This window comes from Nerophis lumbriciformis, linkage group LG33 (genome assembly GCF_033978685.3).
Source record: "Nerophis lumbriciformis linkage group LG33, RoL_Nlum_v2.1, whole genome shotgun sequence".
In the NCBI taxonomy this organism is placed as follows: domain Eukaryota; kingdom Metazoa; phylum Chordata; class Actinopteri; order Syngnathiformes; family Syngnathidae; genus Nerophis; species Nerophis lumbriciformis.
In genome coordinates this window covers 22,955,001-22,982,456 of record NC_084580.2, presented here as the reverse complement: position 1 = coordinate 22,982,456, position 27,456 = coordinate 22,955,001, and the positions used below count along the sequence as shown (strand labels likewise).

The 27,456-nt window shown below is 39.5% G+C and overlaps 3 protein-coding genes across 11 annotated transcripts in view; 2 read left to right on the top strand and 1 right to left on the bottom strand.

Annotated features, from left to right (window-relative positions):
• Positions 1-19,556, top strand: part of LOC133575751 (uncharacterized) — a 381,675-nt gene extending 362,119 nt beyond the window's left edge. The window contains exons 1-2 of one of the 2 annotated variants that reach the window (XM_061928566.2): positions 14,615-15,112; positions 17,849-19,556. In XM_061928566.2, the coding sequence (XP_061784550.1) occupies positions 14,926-15,112; positions 17,849-18,882 (1,221 nt within the window). In that variant the 5' untranslated portion in view covers positions 14,615-14,925 and the 3' untranslated portion in view covers positions 18,883-19,556. Of the gene's footprint in view, positions 1-14,614; positions 15,113-17,848 lie in introns of those variants that run through there. The other variant, XM_061928567.1, reaches the window with a different exon arrangement.
• Positions 1-27,456, top strand: part of LOC133575717 (uncharacterized) — a 215,002-nt gene that overhangs the window by 109,138 nt on the left and 78,408 nt on the right. The window lies entirely within an intron of this gene.
• Positions 1-27,456, bottom strand: part of LOC133575695 (uncharacterized) — a 196,419-nt gene that overhangs the window by 168,602 nt on the left and 361 nt on the right. Inside the window, exons 1-3 of one of the 4 annotated variants that reach the window (XM_061928455.1) lie at positions 10,429-10,843; positions 6,549-6,803; positions 3,898-4,070 (exon numbers count right to left, since the gene is read on the bottom strand). In XM_061928455.1, the coding sequence (XP_061784439.1) occupies positions 3,898-4,070; positions 6,549-6,803; positions 10,429-10,552 (552 nt within the window). In that variant the 5' untranslated portion in view covers positions 10,553-10,843. Of the gene's footprint in view, positions 1-2,444; positions 4,071-6,548; positions 6,804-10,428; positions 10,844-27,336 lie in introns of those variants that run through there. The other 3 variants (XM_061928450.2, XM_061928451.2, XM_061928453.1) reach the window with 3 other exon arrangements.

The window sequence follows — 27,456 nt, the reverse complement described above, 5'->3', positions numbered from 1 at the left end:
AAGTAAAGCCGCTGCTCCTCCACATCGAGAGGAGCCAGATGAGGTGGTTCGGGCATCTGGTCAGGATGCCACCCGAACGCCTCCCTAGGGAGGTGTTTAGGGCATGTCCGACCGGTAGGAGGCCGCGGAGAAGACCCAGGACATGTTGGGAAGACTATGTCTCCCGGCTGGCCTGGGAACGCCTCGGGGTCCCACAGGAAGAGCTGGACGAAGTGGCTGGGGAGAGGGAAGTCTGGGCTTCCCTGCTTAGGTTGCTGCCCCCGCGACCCGACCTCGGATAAGCGGAAGAAAATGGATGGATGGAGTACATTAACCTCCAGTCTTCACACAGTGAGCGTAGAAATGAGTTTAACATTGGGGGGACATCAATTTATATCTCAAAATAGTTTTATGACAAATAAATGATTACACAGTATCAGTATCAGTCTATGTTAAGCATTTTATGTAGCATTCCCATTTTACACTTTTTGGTGAACTCTTGTGAAATATCCACTGTCATGTTACTCTTTAAAGTTAATTAATTAGTCAATTAATAAAATATTTACTGAGTCCTTCTGCTAGTTCACTTTTTTGTGGTGTCATTTTTCTACCTGTTAAGGAAAGTATGTGTTCTTAAATATATAAATAATCCTCCATATTGGCAGCCATTGTGATTCATTTATTCAGCAGAGCAATAAAACTTGGATCTGACAAAAAAGTAAACACAAATGCTGTCTTCCTCGCTGATAAAACATGATAGCAACATGCATCTGCTAGCTCACGATCGCCCCCACTTCTCAGTGTGGCGAGTTGGAGTACTACAAGAGGCACTCTAATACAGTGCTTAAATCTGTATTTTTAGTCTTATTATCAAGGAATAATGAGGTCACACTTATATTAAAACATTAATGCTAAGGTTTCGTCCAGTAGTGCGCCAGTAATGATGATGATGATGAAGATGTATCTGTGCAAGTGAACAATTGCATCCACAAGGGACAACAACCCTTTCCACAGACTACACACACACATCAGAAACATAAATCTCAGAAGCCTACAACAATATATTTGAAGAAGACTTTAGGATTAAAAGTGAAGATGTGAGGTGAAATAAGTACAAATGCAGCAATAAAAACAAGCAACTCCACTCACGATGGCTCTAAAGTTCAGTGATGTGTTGCTAACTTCAGCCTTTTTCTTCTTTGTTGATGTTTTGCAGTAGTTAACATCCATGATGTAACAATGCTGCTAATCTACCAGAGTCCACATTTTGTTAACCATTTCATTCATTCATACTTTTAATTGGATAATAACATCAATAAAATGCAATCGAAAAAAAGTGTGATTTTATAAGACACAAAAAAAAACAAATTTAAATAAAATGCCCTCTCTTTAAGCAATGAGAAAATAAATTAAAATAGTAGCTACATACATAATATTCAATAAATGAACACAACTTAAAAAGTAACTACAGCACAACATATAAGACTAGAAGATGAGAAGCACTACATACAACATCAAATATACATTCATATTAAACATGATGTGTTTTTAAACTACATTTAGCACAATCACTGTTTAAAGGGGAACATTATCACAATTTCAGAATGGTTAAAACCATTAAAAATCAGTTCCCAGTGGCTTATTTTATTTTTCGAAGTTTTTTTCAAAATTTTACCCATCACGCAATATCCCTAAAAAAAGCTTCAAAGTGCCTGATTTTAACCATCGTTATATACACCCGTCCATTTTCCTGTGACGTCACACAGTGATGCCAATACAAACAAACAGCAAGGTATAGCGACATTAGCTCGGATTCAGACTCGGATTTCAGCGGCTTAACACTGTCTGATAAGATAATTACTAACAACTATGAACTAGGTTTACAGCATATGAAATACATTTGGCAACAACATGCACTTTGAGAGTGCAGACAGCCCATTTCAGGCGCGCTAAGAACATATATTTTTCCACGATTTCAGCACTCAGGTTAACCATACCTAAATAGACATAAAATACTGCATTACACAAGACTACCCGAATGTACTCGAATGATTGAAAAAAATAAATATTTTTAAGCTAAATTATTGGTAAACACAGTTGATGTATAATAATTTACGTAAAACCGCGAGTAATGAATAACGTTTTCATCAATTAATATATTCTGTAGACATACCCTCATCCGCTCTCTTTTCCTGAAAGCTGATCTGTCCAGTTTTGGAGTTGATGTCAGCAGGCCAGGGAAGCTAGGGTCGATATTCTTCTCTTGATCATCTTCGGTTGCATAAGGGACGGTGTGAGCCAAGACATCCAGGGGGTTTAGCTCGCTCGTCTGCGGGAACAAACTGCCGCCATTGCTTGCCGTGCTACCGAGGTCCTTTGTCCCTGAATTGCTCACACACTCCGGCAGATTCAATGGGGGTCTGGCGGCAGATTTCTTTGACTTTATGGTTGGAAATGCATCTGCTTTGAGTGTCGCAGGATATCCACACATTCTTGCCATCTCTGTCGTAGCATAGCTTTCGTCGGTAAAGTGTGCGGAACAAACGACTGACCATTTTGTCGGCTTTCCCCACACCCTCGTATTTTGGACAAATTTCGTCCAATTTCTTGCCACTTTCGCATCTTTGGGCCACTGGTGCAACTTGAATCTGTCCCTGTTCGTGTTGTTACACCCTCCGACAACACACCGACGAAAGTGAGAAAATGGCGGATTGCTCCGAGAGCGAATAATAGAAAGGCGTTTAATTCGCCAAAATTCACCCATTTAGAGTTCGGAAATCGGTTAAAAAAATATATGGTCTTTTTCTGCAACATCAAGGTATATATTGACGCTTACATAGGTCTGGTGATAATGTTCCCCTTTAAGTGTTTTTAAATCCCTGCAGCTTCCATGACTGTTACACACTTGTGTTTACTGACCTGCTGCTTGAACCTGAACATCTTATCACACACAGTGCAACTAAACGGTCTCTCTCCAGTGTGTGTTCTCATGTGTGTGGTCATGTTTTGCTTTCTGGAGAAACTCTTCCCACAAACAGAGCAAGTAAAAGTTTTCTCACCTGTGTGTGTACTCATGTGCGATATAATTTCATTCTTAGTGTTGAATCTTTTAGCACAAGCTGAGCAAGCAAAAAGTTTCTCTCCAGTGTGTGTTCTCATGTGTCTGGTCATGCTTTGCTTTCTGGAGAAAATGTTCATACAAATAGGGCAAGTAAAAGGTTTCTCACCTGTGTGTGTTCTCATGTGCAATATAATTTCCTTCTTAGTATTGAATCTTTTTGCACAAACTGAGCAAGCAAAGGGTTTCTCTCCAGTGTGTGTTCTCATGTGTGTGTTCATGCGTTCTTTTCTGGAGAAACTCTTCTTACAAACAGAGCATGTGAAAGGTTTCTCACCCGTGTGCGTTCTCATGTGTGTGGTCATGTCATTCTTAGTGTTGAATCTTTTAGCACAAACTGAGCAAGCAAAAGGTTTCTCTCCAGTGTGTGTTCTCATGTGTCTGGCCATGCTTTGCTTTCTGGAGAAACTCTTCTTACAAACAGGGCAAGTAAAAGGTTTCTCACCTGTGTGTGTTCTCATGTGCAATACAATTTCCTTCTTAGTGTTGAATCTTTTGGCACAAGCTGAGCAAGCAAAAGGTTTCTCTCCAGTATGTGTTCTCATGTGTACTGTAAAATGACTCTTCCGTCTAAATGATTTCCCACATTGAGAGCAGTCAAAGTGTTTGTTGTTAGTGTGATGTCTCGTATCACCTTTAGACTCATTTGTACTCTTCAAAGGTTTTTGGATGTGGTCACTGTGATCAGAAGAGTCTGACATCATGTGGTCCATGTCTGACAGTGGAGCAAAGATGCTGTCTGGTTCTGACTTTATATCTTCACAATGCACTCCATCAGCTTCTGTGAGGTGTTGACTTACAAGCTCCGCCCCTCTGTTCTCCTCACTTTGACTGTGATGAAGCTGTAAGGACTGAGCTTCATCTTCATCATGAAGCTGCTCCTCTTTAATGTGGGAGGGGGCCTGTAGCTCCTTCTGTCCCACACTGGTGTGCCACTCCTCTTCATGACTCTCTGCTGACACCTGCTGGACGTCTGCAGAACATAAAACACAGATGAGGTGTTACTGTATTGAAGTTTGCAGTATTCAAACTATTGACATGTGAGGTAGGGTAAATAGACAGTGATGGGCAAGCTACCTGGACAATGTAGTAAGCTAAGCTACAAGTTACTCTCAATTAAATGTAGCTAAGCTATCCTCAGAGAATTGTAGCAAGCTACACTGCAAAAGTAGCTTGCCACATGAAAGCTACATTTAACAGCATTTATATATATATTGGCCCACATGTATAATATCAATGTTTATGTTGTCCATGGAAAGAAGTTAGTATGAAGCAAAAGAAAAACAACCAACCATGGATGACAAAAGGACTGAAAAATGCTTGTAACAAAAAAAATACATTATATGGAATATTTATAACACAGACATCTATAGAGGCAGAAAATAAGTATAAGAAATATACAAACAAGCTAATTGGTATACTAGGAACATGTAAGAAGGAATACTACAGACAATTATTAAAGGGGAACATTATCACAATTTCAGAAGGGTTAAAACCATTAAAAATCAGTTCCCAGTGGTTTATTTTATTTTTCGAAGTTTTTTTCAAAATTTTACCCATCACACAATATCCCTAAAAAAAGCTTAAGCGATTCAACAGATTACGCATGTATTGAAACGGATGGTTGTAGTGTGGAGGCAGGTAGCAAAAACGAAATTGAAGAAGAAACTGAAGCTATTGAGCCATATCGGTTTGAACCGTATGCAAGCGAAACCGACGAAAACGACACGACAGCCAGCGACACGGGAGAAAGCGAGGACGAATTCGGCGATCGCCTTCTAACCAACGATTGGTATGTGTTTGTTTGGCATTAAAGGAAACTAACAACTATGAACTAGGTTTACAGCATATGAAATACATTTGGCAACAACATGCACTTTGAGAGTGCAGACAGCCCAATTTTCATCAATTAATATATTCTGTAGACATACCCTCATCCGCTCTCTTTTCCTGGGGTCTGGCGGCAGATTTCTTTGACTTTATGGTTGGAAATGCATCTGCTTTGAGTGTCGCAGGATATCCACACATTCTTGCCATCTCTGTCGTAGCATAGCTTTCGTTGGTAAAGTGTGCGGAACAAACGTCCAATTTCTTGCCACTTTGGCATCTTTGGGCCACTGGTGCAACTTGAATCCGTCCCTGTTCGTGTTGTTACACCCTCCGACAACACACCGACGAGGCAGGATGTCTCCAAGGTACGGAAAACAGTCGAAAAAACGGATAAATGGATAAATGGGTTGTACTTGTATAGCGCTTTTCTACCTTCAAGGTACTCAAAGCGCTTTGACACTACTTCCACATTTACCCATTCACACACACATTCACACACTGATGGAGGGAGCTGCCATGCAAGGCGCTAACCAGCACCCATCATAACAGAGCTGATTTGACTCGGTGTTTGAGAAAATGGCGGATTGCTTCCCGATGTGACGTCACAACGTGACGTCATCGCTCCTAGAGCGAATAATAGAAAGGCATTTAATTCGCCAAAATTCACCCATTTAGAGTTCGGAAATCGGTTAAAAAAAAAAAAGGTCTTTTTTCTGCAACATCAAGGTATATATTGACGCTTACATAGGTCTGGTGATAATGTTCCCCTTTAAACAAGAACAGAAACAACATGAGAGCAACATGGGCCATCCTAAATAGCATAATTAAAAATGCTGCTAAGAAAGATTACCCCCAGTACTTTCTACATGGAAATACAAAAAATGACAATATGAACCAAATACACACGCAGCTACCGGTATATTAATAAAACATAGCTGCTTACTGTTCTTTTTAGCATATTCAATAGCTTGGACCTTAAATCCTACTGAATAGCTCTTTATCTTCTTCCCTTTATGCAATTTTAAATTATTGAAATTAACCTCCTCCATTTTGGAAAGTGTCACTCGTGACATGACGAGTTTGACCCGGCGGTAAAACGAGGCATATGCTAATTATTCTGCGAAACGAGTTTGAGCCGGCGGTAAAACGAAGCATGCACTAATTATTTTGCTAAACAAGTTTGACCTTGCAGTAATTCTAAGTATGCGCTAATTCTAAGCATGCGCTAATTATTTTGCGAAACGAGTTTGACCCGGCGGTAATACGAGGCATGCGGATAATATATACCTGGCGGCAATTCAAGGAAATACGGTATATCGTGTATTGTGACATGGCTTAAAAATATTGAGATATTAATAAAAGGCCATATCTCCCAGCCCTAGAATGTGATTTTTTGTTTTATATATCCACCGTCTTTTATAATGATTGTGAACAATAGAAATTTCCCCCCAAAAAAGTGCAGTTCCCCTCTAAATTCCAGTGATTAGATTGAAGACTTTAAGTCTATGAGCATGAAGTGATGAAACCTACTTGGATGAGAGGACAAACGTCTTCTAAGACAAAGTGAACGGTCCAGTTGTGATGGATTGAATGCCCTGAGAATAAAATGATATGTGCTTACTTGGACTGTGATGAAGCTGTGAGGACTCAGGTGGTTTGTCTTCATGCTCTTCAGTCTTCACAAAGACAACAGTCAGTGGGAACTTGGTGAGATCAGCCTCCTCCTGCCCTAGAAGAGACTCTTCCTCCTGAGTGATCCACACTTCCTCCTCTTCCTCTTTAATGTGGGTGGGCTGCGGATCCTCCTCTTCCTCTTTCATGTGGGGTGGCTGTGGATCCTCCTCTTCCTCTTTAATGTGAGGGGGCTGCTGGACGTCTGTTGGGTAAATAAGTAAATAAGATAAAGAGAGAATAGAAATAGTTTTGGACTGACACTGTTAACACAATGACATTAATTGTGTTCTTCCGTGTGTTGCGCAAAACTAATAAAAACACGGGAAATACCTCCTTTTTTCCTAAAATCAATTCAAAAGTGGCACAGTGAGTACAGAAACAGACTTGGGAATAGGATAGGGGGCCATTTGAAAAGTTTTTATAACTACGAGGCAGCATTGATTGAGGCATTTTGAACTTTACTGATGTAAAGTGTGTAAATATTTTATTGTCTATACGGTCCATTACACCTACTCTTTATCTCTAAACTTAACCATAATCTTTTAATGACAAAGTCTTTACCATAACTTCAATATCATGGAATTAAAAAAAAAACTAATTCCAAAATCACTTAAAAAAAACATTCATGGTATGTTTTTGTCATCATGCAGAATTCTTTTTTGTGGTCATTTTGTTGGCTGGGCCAAAAGGAACTTTTACCAAAAACATTTTTTACTTTTGAGAGATTGATTGAGACTTTTATTAGGAGATTGCACAGTACAGTACATATTCCGTACAATTGACCGACCAGTAAATGGTAACACCTGAATACGTTTTTCAACTTGTTTAAGTCAGGGTCCACGTAAATCAATTCATGGTAGTATGTGGTGTTTTATGGAGTATCTCCATCAACAATTCCTCTTTAGGAATTGGAGACCATCTACGACACGCTGAAGGAAAGTCGGTCACCTTTATGCTCTTTTAATAAATCAAGTGTTGACTACTTATATATACCGGTATAGCTCGGTTGGTAGAGCGGCCATGCCAGCAACTTGAGGGTTGCAGGTTTGATCCCTGCTTCTGCCATCCTAGTCACTGCCGTTGTGTCCTTGGGCAAGACACTTTACCAACCTGCTCCCAGTGCCACCCACACTGGTTTAAATGTAACTTAGATATTGGGTTTCACAATGTAAAGCGCTTTGAGTCACTTGAGAAAAAGCGCTATATAAAATGTAATTCACTTCACTAATTCACACTACCGTATTTTCCGCACCATAAGGCGCCCTGGGTTAAAAGCCGCGCCTTCAATGAACGGCATATTTCAAAACTTTGTCCACCTATAAGCCGCCCCGTGTTGTAAGCCGCATCTAACTGCGCTAAAGGAATGTCAAAAAAACAGTCAGATAGGTCAGTCAAACTTTAATAATATATTAAAAACCAGCGTTCTAACAACTCTGTTCACTCCCAAAATGTACGCAAATGTGCAATCACAAACATAGTAAAATTCAAAATAGTGCAGAGCAATAGCAACATAATGTTGCTCGAACGTTAATGTCACAACACACAAAATAAACATAACGCTCACTTTCTGAAGTTATTCTTCATTCATAAATCCCTCGAATTATTCTCCTTCGTTGTCCGAATTGAAAAGTTGGGCGAATGTGGGATCCAAAATGTCGTCTGGCGCTGTCTCCCTGCCTCCCTGTCTTGGTGAAAGTCACGTGTGTTCGCCTTCTGTCATCCACTGTTCCCACGCAGTTAGCAGTCTAGCTTCGAATGCCCTGTTGACACCAATATCTAGCGGCTGGAGGTCTTTTGTCAATCCACCCGGAATGACGGCGAGTATTGAATTAAGCGCGTAAGCGTGTCTCTTAATGTGATGTTATGAGCTAGCAAATATAACAACTACACTACCCAGCATGCAACGATAGTGACGAGCATGCGCGGTAGCCCTGAGAAGCGTTGTTGTATGCTGGGAGTTAGAATGTGGTTATGAGCACGCTGTGAGTAAACGTTGAGAACTCAGTTAACACGCCTCGTCTGCATTATTTATAATTAGACAGACAACACACTTAATAGGAGCCATTTTGGGGTCTTTCCATAAACACACAAATGGAAATGAAACGTCACATATCCCAGCATGCACCGCGCGCTTCTTCTACGGGGAAAAAAGATGGCGGCTGTTTACCGAAGTTGCGAGACCGAAACTTTATGAAAATGAATCTTAATATTTATCCATATATAAAGCGCACCGGGTTATAAGGCGCACTGTCAGCTTTTGAGAAAATTTGTGGTTTTTAGGTGCGCCTTACAGTGCGGAAAATACGGTACTTTGGTTATTGAAAATAAATGTTTACTTTCACTTATTGTTGCATGCAGGCCACAATCAGGAAGTAAAATTATAACTAATTAGATTTGGTTACAGTATAAAATTTATTTGGTGAGTGTGTGAGTTTTGTGTAAACATGTTGATACAGGTTTACATCTTCTTGGGGACTGGAACACAGAAATGTCCTGAAAGGATGCACCCATTTTTAATACCTTCACTAAGCTGTGCCACCAACATTGCCTCACTTAGCTCATTAAGCAAACTACCAGGGTGAGTGAGTCCTTTTAAACCTTCATAGACCTCGTTGTTACTTCTGACCAGTCTAAGATCACCACAAGTGGAACTACTGTATGTGGCTTAAGTGATCATTCCATCATTTTCTGTACCCGTAAAGAAACACAGAACTGAGGCTGATGGCCACAAAACAAGTGAAGCTAGAATCCTCTGGCAAACTAACACTAGGTACTTGCAAGTACACAGGTTTTTGGGTCAATTCCTAACCCCAGAAAAGTAGATAACTTCACAGTCAAAGTGGGTGACAATATTACAACAAACAAAAATGAGATTACCAATTTTGGCTGCATCATAGAGACTAATCTCTCTAGTGAAAAAATGACTACTAAGGCAGTCAAAGAATCAACCGACAAATTCTGTTCTTACATAGTAGAACTACTCTTATGGGTAGCATTGTACTTTAGACTCTAACATCATTTAACCCCACTTTGAGTAGAGTTCATGTTTGGTACCGTGACGCCTTAAAAGCCCTAAAAAACTAACTCCAGACAGCTCAAAACAAAATCAACATCTCACCTTTCCTTAACGTGGGGAGGCTCTTGGTCGCCGACAGAGTACATCTTCTTGCAGTTGGTCTGGTGTAGAAGATACACCATACCACTAAAATACCCATGTACCAGTCTAGATACTTCAAAATATATTCACCATTATAACACCAGAGGTAGTTGTACACATCACATTTAACCCAGATCTCACTGCAAAAAAAGGATCTCATTTGGTTGCCTGCTATACCACCAAAATGTGGACCTCCCTATCAATAGCCATAAAAGAGTGTAAATCCCTTACTTCCTTCAAAGTCGCTTTGAAAAGACATTACAGGTTGCGGATACTCGTAACTGGGAATAGAAAAAAGCCTTTTGCTTTTTTTAAAAGTTTATTTTCTTGCAGTATTTTTGTGCTTTAAATGCTACTTTCTACATAGTTCTGTGTGAGTTAAAATATATATTTCAAGTGAAACCATCTCAGGCTTTCTTGTAGCAGTGAATGTGTACCGTGATGAAAGTGTACCCTTTCCTATGCAAACTTCTCATAAGTCCTTCAATCAATCAATCACACATTGTTACAAACTGAGAGGAACATCAACCTCAAACTGTCTCGTTTTCATGAAGAATCTCAATGAAAGCATTGCATCATCCCCACAAGACAAAGCATCTTCCTATTGAAGAAAAGTGTTACTAATGAAATATAAAGTTAGTAAAGATGTGAGAGTAAGAAGTCAACAAACCTGTTCTGTGTAACACAACTTGATGTTTCTTGAAAACAGCGTCCAGTAGTTGATGTTGTCGCTCCTTCTCCTCTTTTGTTGGACAAAGTTCCTCCTCGTACTTTGCTATCGTTCTTTCGCACATTTTCCCACAATCACAACACTTTACACTCACATTTGATCTCTACTTAGCGATGTGTTGATAACGTCCGCGTCTCTTTGTTAGCAGCTAACAAGCTAAGCTAACTAGCAAGCTAAGCTAACTAGCACAAGACTTGATAAAGTGCGCTCAGACTAATGTATCCGGATACAAACAATGACTAACAATGTTTCATCGACTACACGACATATATGCGTACATGTATGCACTAAATACGAATAGAGAAACAATAATGGCCACGTTTAGGCCTTTTCCGTCAAACGCCATTTTGCTTTGTCATCGTTCTTCTTTGGATTTCCAGCAGACTAGTAGAGCATCTTAGGCCTCCACAGCTTCTTAACGTCCTGTCCTATGGTCCATACTACATTCTACAGTACAGGAGGTCTTCGTCCTGTCCTATGGTCCATACTACATTCTACAGTACAGGAGGTCGCGCTATCAACCTTTCAATGGACCACTTCCAAGTTGGCTTCTGCGCATGTCCAATTGGTCGAGGTCAAAGTTTGTGAGGGATAAACAAAGCTGTCACGCCAAATGTCTTTCCCCCCCCCCCCCCCATTTACGTCCTCGGGTAATTTCCTCTTACGTCATTTCCTCTTACTGACGTCATTTCCTCTTACGTCATTGACAGCGATCGATAGAATCCAAATCTCCTGAAAATGGTGGTGTTACCGAATGACATTTGTCTTTATCTTTCCCAGGGGACTTATGTCAAAAACCAGCAGGCTTCGAAAAATTCCAGGCGGAGTGTTAGGGCCGCTGCTGGGAACTTCTGTCTTCGTGGCAACGTGCAAAAAATATTAATTAATATATAATACTGTTAAATGTCTGTACTTTAAATCAACATTATTGTTGAAACCATTTCACTACAATATTGTGTGTGCTGCTGTCCTGTGTCAAAGCCAAAGTGTTATCGATCGCTGTCAATGACGTAAGAGGAAATGACGTAAGTTAGACGAAATGACGTAAGAGAAAATGACCCCGGAAGTAGATGGGGGGAAGGTTTTTGTAGGGGGAAGAAATTTGGCGTGACAGCTTTGTTTATCCCTACTGAAATGGAGTGTGGACCGAGGTGGAACCCTACTCTATTATCTTTTATTTAACCCAGTGTTTTTTTAAATGTATATACAACGTTTTATAACCTATGTGTTCTGAGTGCAATCCTAAAATATCTTCCACTACTAACCTAATCTTCTCTTTCGCTAACTTACTTTCCAGTATATTCCTTTCTCTATTGTATTTCCTTCCTCTTTGTAAAATCCAAGACTTTAGTCTTTCCAACAGAGAATCTTAAACCTCAAGCTGTTCCCCATTCTTGAACTCTATTCACTACTTTATAAATCTTCTTTTCTCTATGATGTGTATTTCTAGCTCTCTTCCACATCACTCCATCATGACAAACAGTGCCACCTCCACTAACCCTTCCACTTCACTACATACTTCATTTATCATTATTGAAAACAGAACTGGACTTATTATACTGACTTTTGAGGGCAAGAAGGAGACTTTTGCTGGGCCATCTCGGAGCCTATTGTTGGTCAGCAAAGCAGGGACTTGAAACCCGGAAACTCAGAATGAAAGTCTGATGTTCTTACGACGGAGCAATTCAGGGTTTCATGACAAAATATAAAAATACATAAAAATGAAGCAAAATGCTTCTGTCAAAATTCTGCTTGACCCCGTTCTTGGAAATACTGTGATTTTTTTCTATGTGTCAAAAAATCAGGATTTTTTTTCTATTTGTGTAAAATTCGAAAAAAAAAATTCAAGTGTCAAAAAGTCTATTTTTTTTTCTAATTGTCAAAAAGTCGGGAATTTTTTTGTCAAAAAGTCAGGATTTTTTTTAAGTGTCAAAAAAATCGGATTTTTTTCTAAATGTTATCCCGACTTTTTGACTCTTGAAAAAAAATCCCGACTTTTTGACACTTAGAAAAAATCCAGACTTTTTGACACATAGAAAAAAATCCAGACTTTTTTACACTTAGAAAAAATTCCAGACTTTTTGACACTTAGAAAAAATCCAGACTTTTTGACACTTGGAAAAAATCCAGACTTTTTGACACTTGGAAAAAATCCAGACTTTTTGATACTTATAAAAAAATCTGACTTTTTGACACTCAGAAAAAATCCCGACTTTTTGACACCTAGAAAAACTTCTGACTTTTTGACAAAAAAAATCCCGACTTTTTGACACTTGGAAAAAAATCCAGATTTTTTTGACACTTAGAAAAAAATCCAGACTTTTTGACACTTAGAAAAAATCCCGACTTTTTGACACCTAGAAAAACTTCTGACTTTTTGACAAAAAAAATCCCGATTTATTGACACTTTGAAAAAAATCCAGGGTTTTTTGACAGTTAGAAAAAATCCAGACTTTTTGACACTTGGAAGGAATCCAGACTTTTTGACATTTGGAAAAAATCCAGACTTTTTGACACTTGGAAAAAAATCCAGACTTTTTGACACTTAGAAAAAATCGCGACTTTTTGACACCTAGAAAAACTTCTGACTTTTTGACAAAAAAAATCCAGACTTTTTGACACTTGGAAAAAATCCAGACTTTTTGACACTTGGAAAAAATCCAGACTTTTTGACACTTAGAAAAAAAACGGACTTTTTGACACTTAGAAAAAATTGCGACTTTTTGACACCTAGAAAAACTTCTGACTTTTTGACCAAAGAAAATTCAGACTTTTTGACACTTAGAAAAAATTCCAGATTTGTTTGACACTTAGAAAAAATCCAGACTTTTTGACACTTAGAAAAAATCCTGACTTTTTGACACTTGGAAAAAATCCAGACTTTTTGACACTTGGAAAAAATCCAGACTTTTTGATACTTAGAAAAAAAATCGGACTTTTTGACACTTAGAAAAAATCCCGACTTTTTGACACCTAGAAAAACTTTTGACTTTTTGACAAAAAAAATCCCGACTTTTTGACACTTAGAAAAAAATCCAGATTTTTTTGACACTTGGAAAAAAATCCAGATTTTTTTTGACACTTAGAAAAAATCTTGACTTTTTGACACTTAGAAAAAATCCAGACTTTTTGACACTTGAAAAAAATCCAGACTTTTTGATACTTAGAAAAAAATCTGACTTTTTGACACTTAGAAAAAACTAAGTCCCCATAGGGACCAGGCCACCAGGCGCTCACCTAAAAGCCCTAGATGTTATTGTCACATACAGTATGCATGTACAGTAGATGGCAGTATTGTCCTGTTTAAGAGTATCACAACATTGCTGTTTACGGCAGTCGAACTGCTTTACGGTAGACGAAAACATGACGTCGTTGTGTGTTGTTGCCGCGCTGGGAGGACGTTAATGAAACTGCCTAACAATAAACCCACATAAGAAACCAAGAACTCGCCCTCCATCATTCATAGTTCAGGCAATCTGCAGAATAAATAAAGCAGGAAGTGTGGTAACATTTCTCTGGTACCTGCTCATGTAGGAGTTGTGGGCAATGAATGAGCAGATAGATACACAAAACAAACAAACACTAAAACAGAAGTAAACATGGAGATGAACCACAGTAAAGAAGAAGTGAAGAACATCATTAAGATAGAAGACAATAAAAAGATGATTGGAATAAGGAAAGAAAAGGTAGAAAGTATTACAAAGTCCAGAGGAGAGTAGGTGTAATGAGAGGAGGAATAGAAATAGGAAGGAAGAAGACATTATTACTAGAATGAGATTAGGACATACAAATCTAAATAGTTGCTTGACATTGATAGGAAACATAATACAGGACTGTGTGACTGTTGTCATCACATAGAAAGTGTAGGACATCTTTTAATACATTGTAGCAAATACAATAGAGAAAGGCAAATACTGGGAAATAAGTTAGCGAAAGAGAATATTAGGTTAGCAGTAGAAGAGATATTAGGATTGAATTCAGAACATATAGGATATAAAGCAATATACACATATTTAAAAAACACTGGGTTAAATTAAGAGAATATAGAGTAGGTTCACAATCCATTTCAGTAGATGGCAGTAATGCGCACCACAAGGTTGCTTGTCAACCGCCATTAAACCAAAGAAGAAGAAGTGTGCTAACTGTCGTGAAAGCACATCGACGGAGAAAGAAGCGAGCAGGACGCTAATAAGTCAGTCTTATTATTTGTTCCCCAGTTTGAAATATTTAAGTCGTATAAAATACATCTTTGATTATTTATTCAAGGATAAAGTCGTCTCGATGCGCTAGAAGCACTGTGCCGCTTCTCCTGCTATCTTTGCTTGTTAGTTAGCTTAGCTCGCTAGTTAGCTTAGCTTGTTAGCTGCTAACAGAAGTTATCAACACATCGCTAAGTAGAGATCAAGTGTGAGAGTAAAGTGTTGTGATTGTGTGAAAATGTCTACATTACAAATGTTGAGAGCGTTGGTGGATCAGCGACTAACTGCTGCCGTTGAAGAAATATTTGTAGTGTTAGAAAGAACGATAGCAGAATACGAGGCGGAACTTTCTAGAACAAAAGAGGAAAACAATCAACTACTGGACGCTGTTTTCAAGAAACATCAAGTCGTGTTACACAGAACAGGTTTGTTCACTTCTTACTTTCACATCTTTACTAACTTTATTGACAAGAAAATGACATTTGGAATATATCATATAATCACAATGACCAGTGGTGGAACAAGTGAGAGCTGGGCCGGGGACAGGGCCCCCTGAACCCAAATAATAAAGCTAATTCTAACATCATTTTACAACATACACATGCCTCTCTGGGTTTACCGCCAACAATATTTAAACAGGTTTTAAAAAGTTTGCCAGCCATTTTTGCTGAAATTTGCATTTTCCCGACATGTATTTAATTTATCATTTTCACCACAGCATCAACCCGTTCACAGGATGTAGATTTTATTTTTAAAATGGTGTCTATCATTCACAATCCATATGTAAAATAATAACATGTTTATATTGTTTATGCATTCCAAGTCGTAAACAAACGTTAGCAAAATCTAACAATGGAGTCAACGGGAGCGCCTCTATTCCGCTCACTAATCCCCCTAAATAAGAATTAGTTGATCAATATAATATACCCAGAAGTCATTTTTTAAATGCTATCTCTTTAAAACATGCTGTAAAAATGCATATCCTCTGGAAATATGCCTTATAATAGCCACAAACTGGAGGATACATTTTTAATTAGGATAACATTTAAAAAAATAGTTAAATGGTTATGTGAAATTTTCCAGGGTGTACCCCGCCTTCCGCCCCCCTGTGACCCCAAAAGGGACAATAGGTAGAAAATGGATGGATGGATGTAAAAAGACACGTCATTGAATGATATTTATATCCTTTAGATGCATGAAAGATAAAGTTGAGTTAATGAAACATGTAGAATAGATTGTGTTTTACACCCTCTGTTGTTTAAAAAGGGTACAGTTAGGGCCGGACCATTATGGCAAAAAATAATAATCACTATTATTGTGATTGATATTGTAATCACGATTAATTACGCAATTATTCATTAATTTGGAAAACACCAGTATTTATTTTATTACCAAAACTCAACTTTAAATATAGTTTAAAAAAAACGGATATAAGTTAAAGTTAAAGTTAAAGTACCAATGATTGTCACACACACACTAGGTGTGGCGAGATTATTCTCTGCATTTGACCCATCACCCTTGATCACCCCCTGGGAGGTGAGGGGAGCAGTGGGCAGCAGCGGTGGCCGCGCCCGGGAATCATTTTTTGGTGATTTAACCCCCAATTCCAACCCTTGATGCTGAGTGCCAAGCAGGGACTCAACTTTAAATATAGTTTTAAAAAAAACGGATATAAGTTGGTTACAAATAAACCACAACAAGTAAAAAATTAGTAAAAAATAGATTTAAATAACAATAGCAATATAAAAAAAACAATACAATTTAGTTTTATGTTTTAATTGTTTTTAGTTCTATTTTTTTTTACCTTTTACACTTATTTTTTTACTACCATTTAAAGGCCTACTGAAACCCACTACTACCGACCACGCAGTCTGATAGTTTATACATCAATGATGAAATCTTAACATTGCAACACATGCCAATACGGCCGGGGTTAGCTTACTAAAGTGCAATTTTAAATTTCGCGCAAAATATCCTGCTGAAAACGTCTCGGTATGATGACGTCAGCGCGTGACGTCACGGATTGTGGAGGACATTTTGGGACAGCATGGTGGCCAGCTATTAAGTCGTCTGTTTTCATCGCAAAATTCCGCAGTATTCTGGACATCTGTGTTGGTGAATCTTTTGCAATTTGTTCAATGAACAATGGAGATAGCAAAGAAGAATGGGTTCTACATGTAAAGCGGCTTTGGGTACTTAGAAAAGCGCTATATAAATCCCAGTTATTATTATTATTATTAAGAAATGTGTAGGTGGGAAGCGGTGTATTGCGGCAAGTGTTGTGCCGGATAACGCACCCCCGCCGTAGAATGCACCCCCTGACTGTTGTGCCGGATAACACAGCCGGTGTTTCATTGTTTACATTCCCGGAAGATGACAGTCAAGCTTTACCATTGGCCTGTGGAGAACTGGGACAACAGAGACTCTTACCAGGAGGATTTTGAGTTAGATACGAAGACACGGTGCTGTGAGTACGCAGCTGCGGCTTCCAAACATTTGATCGCTTGCTCGTACGTGCGTGCCGCTATGTGCATGTCACGTACGTAACTTTGGGGAAATATATGTGCTTTATGAACTTTGGGGAGGTGAACGGTACTTTGGGCTGTGGGGTTGAGTGTGTTGTGCAGGTGTTTGAGTTGTATCGGCGGGTAATATGGACGGGAGGGGGGAGGTGTTTGTTATGCGGGATTAATTTGTGGCATATTAAATATAAGCCTGGTTGTGTTGTGGCTAATAGAGTATATATATGTCTTGTGTTTATTTACTGTTTTAGTCATTCCCAGCTGAATATCAGGTCCCACCCGCCTCTCACAGCATCTTCCCTATCTGAATCGCTCCCACTGCCCTCTAGTCCTTCACTCTCACTTTCCTCATCCACAAATCTTTCATCCTCGCTCAACTTAATGGGGAAATCGTGGCTTTCTCGGTCCGAATCGCTCTCGCTGCTGGTGGCCATGATTGTAAACAATGTGCGGATGTGAGGAGCTCCACAACCTGTGACGTCACGCTACTCGTCTGCTACTTCCGGTACAGGCAAGGCTTTTTTATCAGCGACCAAACTGATGAGATTGTGAGATCATATGTTGGTGCAGGAAAATGTCTCATGTGACTGAGCAAAGCTGGACTTTTCTAAAGAATGTTTGTTTTCTCCTGTCCCGCAGATGTCGAAGAAGAACCTCTACCTCATGAGCAGGAGGAGGAACCACAGCCCCCCCACATTAAAGAGGAAGAAGCAGAACACATCGTTAGTCAGGAGGGAGAATGTCTTGAAGATCTGGTGGAGTTCCCAGTGACTGGTGTCCCTGTGAAGGGTGAAGATGATGAGGTCAAAGGTGAAAGTGAGGAGAAGAGCAGCAGCTCAACACAACACATGACAACAGAAGCTGATGGAGACCACTGTGGAGGATCACAAGCAGACAAGCTCTTAGCTCCACTATCAGATAGTGAGGACACAACGTCACACTCTCCTGACACTGATGATGAAGACTTTAAAGATGATAAGACATGTCACACTCGCTTGAAATGTTCTCACTGTGACAAAACATTTCGTTATTGTTCTTATCTGAATAGACACATGAGAACACACACTGGAGAAAACCCTTTTACCTGTTCACTCTGTGGTAAAGGTTTTACACAAAGTCACAATTTGAAAGTGCACATGAGAACGCACACTGGCGAAAAACCTTTTGTATGTTCAGTCTGCGGTAAAGGTTTTACAGAAAGTCAGAATTTGAAAAGACACAAGAGAACACACACTGGTGAAAAAGCACATTCCTGTTCAATTTGTGGTAAATATTTTGTACAAAGGCAACATTTGAAAGTACACATGAGAACCCACACTGGTGAAAAACCTTTTTCCTGTTCAGTCTGCGGTAAAGGTTTTACACAAAGTCCCCATTTGAAAGTACACATGAGCACGCACACTGGCGAAAAATCTTTTTCCTGTTCAATCTGTGGTAAAAGTTTTGCACAAAATCAGTGTTTGAAAGTACACCTGAGAACACACACTGGTGAAAAACTCTTTTCCTGTTCAATCTGCAACAGAAGCTTTTGTGACCAATCAAACCTCATAAGACACATAAAAAGACACACAGTAGAGAAAGTGTCGAGTTGCAGTGTGTGTGATGAAAGATTCTCGTCCAAGTACCAGTGTAAGAAACACAAGTGTGCTGGTGAGAACAGCAGCAGCAAATGAAACTGCAGGATTTGAAATAAACTGTCAAGACTTTCATTTGGACTTTCTAACAACATCAGCACATATAACATGTGTGACATTGTTGTTTGTGTAACATTCTTTTTAATATGCTTTTATATTTATACACTGTTTTTGTTCAGTCCATTACATGCATTAACATGCAACATTGTGTACTTTTATATTGACATAAACTATTACAAGAAGAACAATTTTACTAAAGAGGTCATTAAATCCAAAACAGTATAATTTGAACAGTTGTCTTTTATACAATTTTAAAACGTATGAATTTATGAATCATTTGTTGGGTCTCTATAATCCATTTTATTAATGATCTTTAGTACTCCTATTTTGTAATATGATGATTGTGTTGTGATTGTTTTATATGTATGTCCCCAGACCTTTATGCAATATAAAAATGAAAGCAAATGACTGAATTGTTTGTGGAAGGATGGTTTTGTTTTTACCAACTTACATATGTGGATAATACACACAAAAAATCCCATTATTGTGTTTTAACATTTTTTTTTCTTTTTTTTCCTTTTCTTTTTAACATCCCCAAAACAATACAAATTTCAGAAAACAAGTGTGGAGTGTCAGACAAAGGCCAATATTGTACATCATCCCACATAGATTTACTTTGCATACATTCATAAAATAAACTGTTTATTTTGTTTCCCTATCACAGAAGGAACAAGTGTTGTCTTCAATTGCAAAACAACATCCTAAAAATTATTTTAAGTGGTCAATTCCGTAGTTTTTTTCTTAAATGAACTCCTTTGCCTTTGGAAGAATGGAAACTTTCAAGTTATTTGTATTCTTTGTTTGTTTGTTTTGCTCCAGAGAATATACAGGAAAGAAGAAATAGTAAAGAATTGTCTAATTTCAGAGTTTCAAATCTGTAATATTGTGTCCATCCAACAAAAGCCCAGAAAGGTTCAGAAAGGCTCTTCAAATCAAATCAACTTTATTTATAAAGCACATTTAAAATTTACCACAGAGGTAGCCAAAGTGCTGTACAATGGGCAGGTTAAAAGATAATACGAGAATCACAACACAAACAGAGCACGATAAAAAATAAATAACTAAAATAAATAGAACATTAAAACAGGTTCACAGCAGGTGTATTACGGGGCGCCATAGCAGGATGGATATCACTCAGTGTTAAAAGCCATGGAATAAAAGTATGTTTTCGTTCCAGAGCTTGGGAGCAGCAGCGGCGAAAGCTCTGTCACCTCTAAGCTTCCGCCTTGTGTCAGGGACCGTCAGTAGCAGCTGATCGGCTGATCTTAGGGATCGGGTGGGGCAGTTAGGCTGAAGGAGGTCGGAGAGATATGTTGGAGCGAGGTTGTTTAGACATCTTCAAGTGGCTTGCTTCGAAAAACCACGGCACTTCTTTAGTAAGCTAACCCGGCCGTATTGGCATGTGTTGCAATGTTAAGATTTCATCATTGATATATAAACTATCAGACTGCGTGGTCGGTAGTAGTGGCTTTCAGTAGGCCTTTAAAAAATGTGTCTCCTCAGTTCCCAAACGTTTACTGAGTGTTGTTAAAAGGAAAGGCCATGTAACACAGTGGTGAACATGCCCTTTCCCAACTACTTTGGCACGTGTTGCAGCCATGAATTTCTAAGTTAATTATTATTTGCAAAAAAAAATAAAGTTTATGAGTTTGACATCAAATATCTTGTCTTTGTAGCATATTCAATTGAATATGGGTTGAAAAGGATTTGCAAATCATTGTATTCCGTTTATATTTACATCTAACACAATTTCCCAACTCATATGAAAACGGGGTTTGTACATTCAAATACTAAATGATACTACTTTCTTCAAATAGCAAAGTATATTCCTTAATATTGTAAAATAAATAATTCATGAATCCAATTAGAATAAATAATATAATAATTGTTAAATCAAAATATTAATTTCTCTAACAGACAGAGTGGTTGACTGGACTGCATCATAAAGTGCCTTGGATGCATAGCACTGATAACCATCAAAGCAAGTAAAACAAACCAGGAACAATCAGACAATTGTTGACAGTGATAACGTTTCATTCATTGGGTTAACTTTATTAAGAGAAAGCGGGCATATAAGTAGATGCTAAGAGCTCTGGACAAGTCGCCACCTCATCGCAGGGCCAACACAGATAGACAGACAACATTCACACTCACATTCACACACTAGGGCCAATTTAGTGTTGCCAATCAACCTACCGTATTTTCCGCACCATAAGGCGCCCTGGGTTAAAAGCCGCGCCTTCAATGAACGGCATATTTCAAAACTTTGTCCACCAATAAGCCGCCCCGTGTTGTAAGCCGCATCTAACTGCGCTAAAGGAATGTCAAAAAAACAGTCAGATAGGTCAGTCAAACTTTAATAATATATTAAAAACCAGCGTTCTAACAACTCTGTTCACTCCCAAAATGTACGCAAATGTGCAATCACAAACATACGTATATCAACATGGACAGAGCTGCGTGAAAAAAGCCACCCGGCCTCTTCGCGTAAACTTAAACTTACCTTAACCACTCGCTCATCTTTTCTTCATCCATCCCTTCGAGTTAGCTTTTATGATGACGCCGGCTGGAAAGGTCTCTTTTGGCAAGGTCTTCCTTTTGAATATCACCATGGGTGGAAGTTTCTGGCCATTAGCATGGCAAGCTAGAACCACAGTGAAGGATGACTTCTCATTCCCTGTGGTGCGAATATTCACCGTACGTGCTCCCGTTCCACAGTGCGGTTCACAGGAATATCAGTTGCTGTGAAATAGTAATCCGTGTGCGGATGGAGAGATTGCGTCTTTTCATGAACCGGATCCTTGTCGCTTAGTAGGAGCCATTTTGTGGTCTTTACAGATGTAAACAGGAAATGAAACGTACGGTGATATCCGCGCGTTTTTTCTTCTTCTTCCGGGGGCGGGTGGTTGCTTACAGTAGAAGAAGAAGCGCTTCCTGTTCTATGGGGGCGGGTGCTTACCTTGGCGGTTGCTTGCGTAGAAGAAGAAGCGCTTCCTGTTCTACCGGGAAAAAAGATGGCGGCTGTTTACCTAAGTTGCGAGATCGAAACTTTATGAAAATGAATCTTAATATTTATCCATATATAAAGCGCACCGGGTTAAAAGCCGCACTGTCAGCTTTTGAGTAAATTTGTGGTTTTTAGGTGCGGCTAATGGTGCGGAAAATACGGTATGCATGTCTTTGGAGGTGGGAGGAAGCCGGAGTACCCGGAGGGAACCCACGCAGTCACGGGGAGAACATGCACACTCCACACAGAAAGATCCCGAGCCCGGGTTTGAACCCAAGACTACTCAGGACCTTCGTATTGTGAGGCAGAGGCACCTGGTCTTCCTCTTTAATGGATCCTCCTTCACCATCCTGAAGCTACACTCCTGTTTTTCAGGCAGAAGTTGTTCTTCACAGACGTCTGCAGGACACAAAATGACAAACATGCTTGAGAAATGTCCAGATTCAGTCAGTAAGTTCACATGAACTTAAAATAACAAGTTATTATATGAATTGGCCTGAAAACAAACACACTGCTCTTTACAACATTATTCACAGGAAAATAAGACCACTTATATGGCCTAAAATCTAAATTGCGATGAATTCCCTGCTGCCTGAGTGCAGCTGGGATAGGCTCCAGCACCCCCTGTGATTTTAATGTCAGTTACTGATGTATAAAATTGGAGAGAAGATGAGGTTGTTTACAGTGTAAATCTGTATTCTGTATTGTTCTCTGCTATGGCGCCATCTTGTGGTCAAGTTCGCTCACTGCGAGTGCTGTGGGTTGAAAGTGTATTTCCTGTTGCTTCGTGCCTTCGTTTCGTCATTGATCTCACCAAGCAACGTTTGTAAGTGTAACCGGGATTTCCACTGGATGTGGAACGGCGACAGACTCGTTCCGTTTTTGTTTTCAAGTCAATGTGTCAGTTTGCACCGCCTGGCTTCTATATTTAGTGGTCGACACAACAAGGCGGTTCAATTGAGCTAAAATCTGCTCGTGTGGGACAGGAAGTCATGCATAAACACAAAATAAATTATCTAGTTTACTTTCAAAGTAAAATATTGTGTTTAAGGCGGATGGTATTCTACACTTTGAAAAGTCTTAATGGACATGAAGTCAACTTGTCAAAAGTTTTCAGAACTAATTTCACCTCCTTGACACAAAGAACGAAAAAATGCTGATTCTAAAAGGTCCAAAATTAAAGAATCATATAACAGGCATATCCCGGGCAGTTATATGGAGGCCTGTACTACAGCGTTGTATTAGAATGACTAGTTCCATCTCCAACATGAAAGTGAGTGTCGCCAACACTACTGCACACAGGAAAACGTGTGGAGGAGAATTGCAAGTAGCCGAAACAAAGATTGTGAATGACTGACAAGAGGCTCACTTTGTTCATGTAAGTCTTCTGTGGAATTAACATGCTCAGGTGCTGAGAGCGATGCACAGAGTGAGACCTCCTAGTCCAGTTTAAAATCCTGAGGCCAAGAAGGAAACACACGGACATAGCAATTTATTGATGGCGGCAATCGGCCTGTGGCATTGCTGAGGTGTTATGGATGCCCAGGATGCTTCAATAGCGGCCTTTAGCTCATTTGCATTATTGGATCTGGTGTCTTTCAGCTTCTTCTTCACAATACCCCACAAATTCTCTATGGGGTTCAGGTCAAGGGAGTTGGCAGGCCAATCGAGGACAGTAATGCCATGGTCAGTACACCAGTTACTGGTGGTTTTGGCACTGTGGGCAGGTGCCAGATCATGCTGGAAAATGAAATCATCATCTCCATAGAGCTTTTCAACAGATGGAAGCATGTCATGCTCTAAAATCTCTTGGTACACAGCTGCATTGACTCTGGACTTGATTAAACACAGTGGCCCAACACCAGCAGCTGACATGGCTCCCCAAACCATTGCTGACTGTGGGAACTTCACACTGGATTTCAAGCAACTTGGATTTTGCTTCTCTCCAGCCTTCCTCCAGACTCTAGCGCCTTGACTTCCAAATTAAATATAAAACTTGCTTTTGTCTGAAAACAGGACTCTGGACCACTCTGCAACTGTCCAGTGCTTCTTTTCCATAGCCCAAGTCAGACGCTTCGAGAGATTTTAGAGCACTACATGCTTCCATCTGTTGAAAAGCTCTATGGAGATGATGATTTCATTTTCCAGCATGATCCAGCAGTGCCAAAACCACCAGTAACTGGTGTACTGACCATGGCATTACTGTCCTCGATTGGCCTGCCAACTCCCCTGACCTGAACCCCATAGAGAATGTGTGGGGTATTGTGAAGAAGAAGCTGAAAGACACCAGACCCAATAATGCAAATGAGCTAAAGGCCGCTATTGAAGCATCTTGGGCATCCATAACACCTCAGCAATGCCACAGGCTGATTGCCTCCATGCCACGCCGCATTGATGCAGTAATCCGTGCAAAAGGATTCCCAACCAAGTACTGAGTGCATGAATTGACATTTTCAAATGTTTGATTTTGTTTTGCTGTTATAAATCTTTATTTTTTACTTGGTCTGAGGAAATATTCTAATTTTTTGAGATGGGATTTTGGAGTTTTCTTAAGCTGTATGCCATAATCAGCAATATTAAAATAATAAAAGGCTTGCAATATTTCAGTTGATGTGTAATGAATCCAGAATGTATGACGTTTTCATGTTTTTAATTGCATTGCAGAAAATAAAGGACTTTATCACAATATTCTATTTTTCTGAGACAGTCCTGTATATACTGCATATAACGTTGCTGTATGTGTACTTTTGACCCAGCAGATTTGGTCACATTTTCAGTAGACCCATAATCATACTTGCCAACCCTCCCGGATTTTCCGGGAGACTCCCGAAATTCAGCGCCTCTCCCGAAAACCTCCCGGGACAAATTTTCTCCCGAAAAACTCCCGAAATTCAGGCGGACCTGAGTGACGTGTTGACAACACACAACAACAGTGTCTACCGTAAAGCAGTTCGTCTGCCGTAAACAGCAATGTTGTGACACTTTTAAACAGGACAATACTGCCATCTACTGTACATGCATATGTGACCCACCCATAATGTGTCACATTTTTTGATTTATTTATTTTATTTTGTGGTTTGAATTCGTTTTTGGAGCTGTCATTACACATTTATCAGTACTCACATTGGTCAGTAGGGGGCAGTAGGGTGTTTCTCCCCAATTGAATGCTATCACCTGCAGACCGGAAGTGTCTTGTCATTCTGATGAGCGCGACCAGTCTGTGAACAATTGAAATGTCCTGTGTGCTTTTTCCTCCTGTATAACAGGTTAGTTTTGGTGAATCAACTCACTGAAAAATATCCATGTGATCTTTATAAGTTTAAGTACACATTCTGATGGCGGCGCCTAACTCTAAAGTGTTTGTGAGTTGTAGTTTGTAAATGAACACTGAAATTCAAGTATTTATTTTATATATATACACAGGTAAAAGCCAGTAAATTAGAATATTTTGAAAAACTTGATTTATTTCAGTAATTGCATTCAAAAGGTGTAACTTGTACATTATATTTATTCATTGTACACAGACTGATGCATTCAAATGTTTATTTCATTTAATTTTGATGATTTGAAGTGGCAACAAATGAAAATCCAAAATTCCGTGTGTCACAAAATTAGAATATTACTTAAGGCTAATACAAAAAAGGGATTTTTAGAAATGTTGGCCAACTGAAAAGTATGAAAATGAAAAATATGAGCATGTACAATACTCAATACTTGGTTGGAGCTCCTTTTGCCTCAATTACTGCGTTAATGCGGCGTGGCATGGAGTCCATGAGTTTCTGGCACTGCTCAGGTGTTATGAGAGCCCAGGTTGCTCTGATAGTGGCCTTCAACTCTTCTGCGTTTTTGGGTCTGGCATTCTGCATCTTCCTTTTCACAATACCCCACAGATTTTCTATGGGGCTAAGGTCAGGGGAGTTGGCGGGCCAATTTAGAACAGAAATACCATGGTCCGTAAACCAGGCACGGGTAGATTTTGCGCTGTGTGCAGGCGCCAAGTCCTGTTGGAACTTGAAATCTCCATCTCCATAGAGCAGGTCAGCAGCAGGAAGCATGAAGTGCTCTAAAACTTGCTGGTAGACGGCTGCGTTGACCCTGGATCTCAGGAAACAGAGTGGACCGACACCAGCAGATGACATGGCACCCCAAACCATCACTGATGGTGGAAACTTTACACTAGACTTCAGGCAACGTGGATCCTGTGCCTCTCCTGTCTTCCTCCAGACTCTGGGACCTCGATTTCCAAAGGAAATCCAAAATTTGCATGGTTGGGTGATGGTTTGGGGTGCCATGTCATCTGCTGGTGTCGGTCCACTCTGTTTCCTGAGATCCAGGGTCAACGCAGCCGTCTACCAGCAAGTTTTAGAGCACTTCATGCTTCCTGCTGCTGACCTGCTCTATGGAGATGGAGATTTCAAGTTCCAACAGGACTTGGCGCCTGCACACAGCGCAAAATCTACCCGTGCCTGGTTTACGGACCATGGTATTTCTGTTCTAAATTGGCCCGCCAACTCCCCTGACCTTAGCCCCATAGAAAATCTGTGGGGTATTGTGAAAAGGAAGATGCAGAATGCCAGACCCAAAAACGCAGAAGAGTTGAAGGCCACTATCAGAGCAACCTGGGCTCTCATAACACCTGAGCAGTGCCAGAAACTCATCGACTCCATTCCACGCCGCATTAACGCAGTAATTGAGGCAAAAGGAGCTCCAACCAAGTATTGAGTATTGTACATGCTCATATTTTTCATTTTCATACTTTTCAGTTGGCCAACATTTCTAAAAATCCCTTTTTTGTATTAGCCTTAAGTAATATTCTAATTTTGTGACACACGGAATTTTGGATTTTCATTTGTTGCCACTTCAAATCATCAAAATTAAATGAAATAAACATTTGAATGCATCAGTCTGTGTGCAATGAATAAATATAATGTACAAGTTACACCTTTTGAATGCAATTACTGAAATAAATCAAGTTTTTCAAAATATTCTAATTTACTGGCTTTTACCTGTATATAGCTAGAATTCACTGAAAGTCAAGTATTTCTTATATATAAATACATCTTAACCACGCCCTCCGCCCCACCCCCGACCACGCCCCCACCCCCCGAAATCGGAGGTCTCAAGGTTGGCAAGTATGCCCATAATAAATTCATAAAAGAAGCAAACTTCATGAATGTTTTTTGTGACCAACAAGTATGTGCTCCAATCACTACATCACAAAAAAAAATTAAAGTTGTAGGATTTATTAGAAACTCAAGACAGCCATGACATGATGTTCTTTACAAGTGTATGTAAACTTTTGACCGCGACTGTATGTACATCATCCTCACAAGACAACCAAACTTCTTATGCACAATATATTTAAGAATAGTGTAAATAATGAAATATAAAGTTAGTAAAGATGTGAGAGTAAGAAGTAAACAAACCTGTTCTGTGTAACACAACTTGATGATGTTTCTTATAATAAACATCCAGTAGTTGATGTTGTCGCTCCTTCTCCTCTTTTGTTGGACAAAGTTCCTCCTCGTACTTTGCTATCGTTCTTT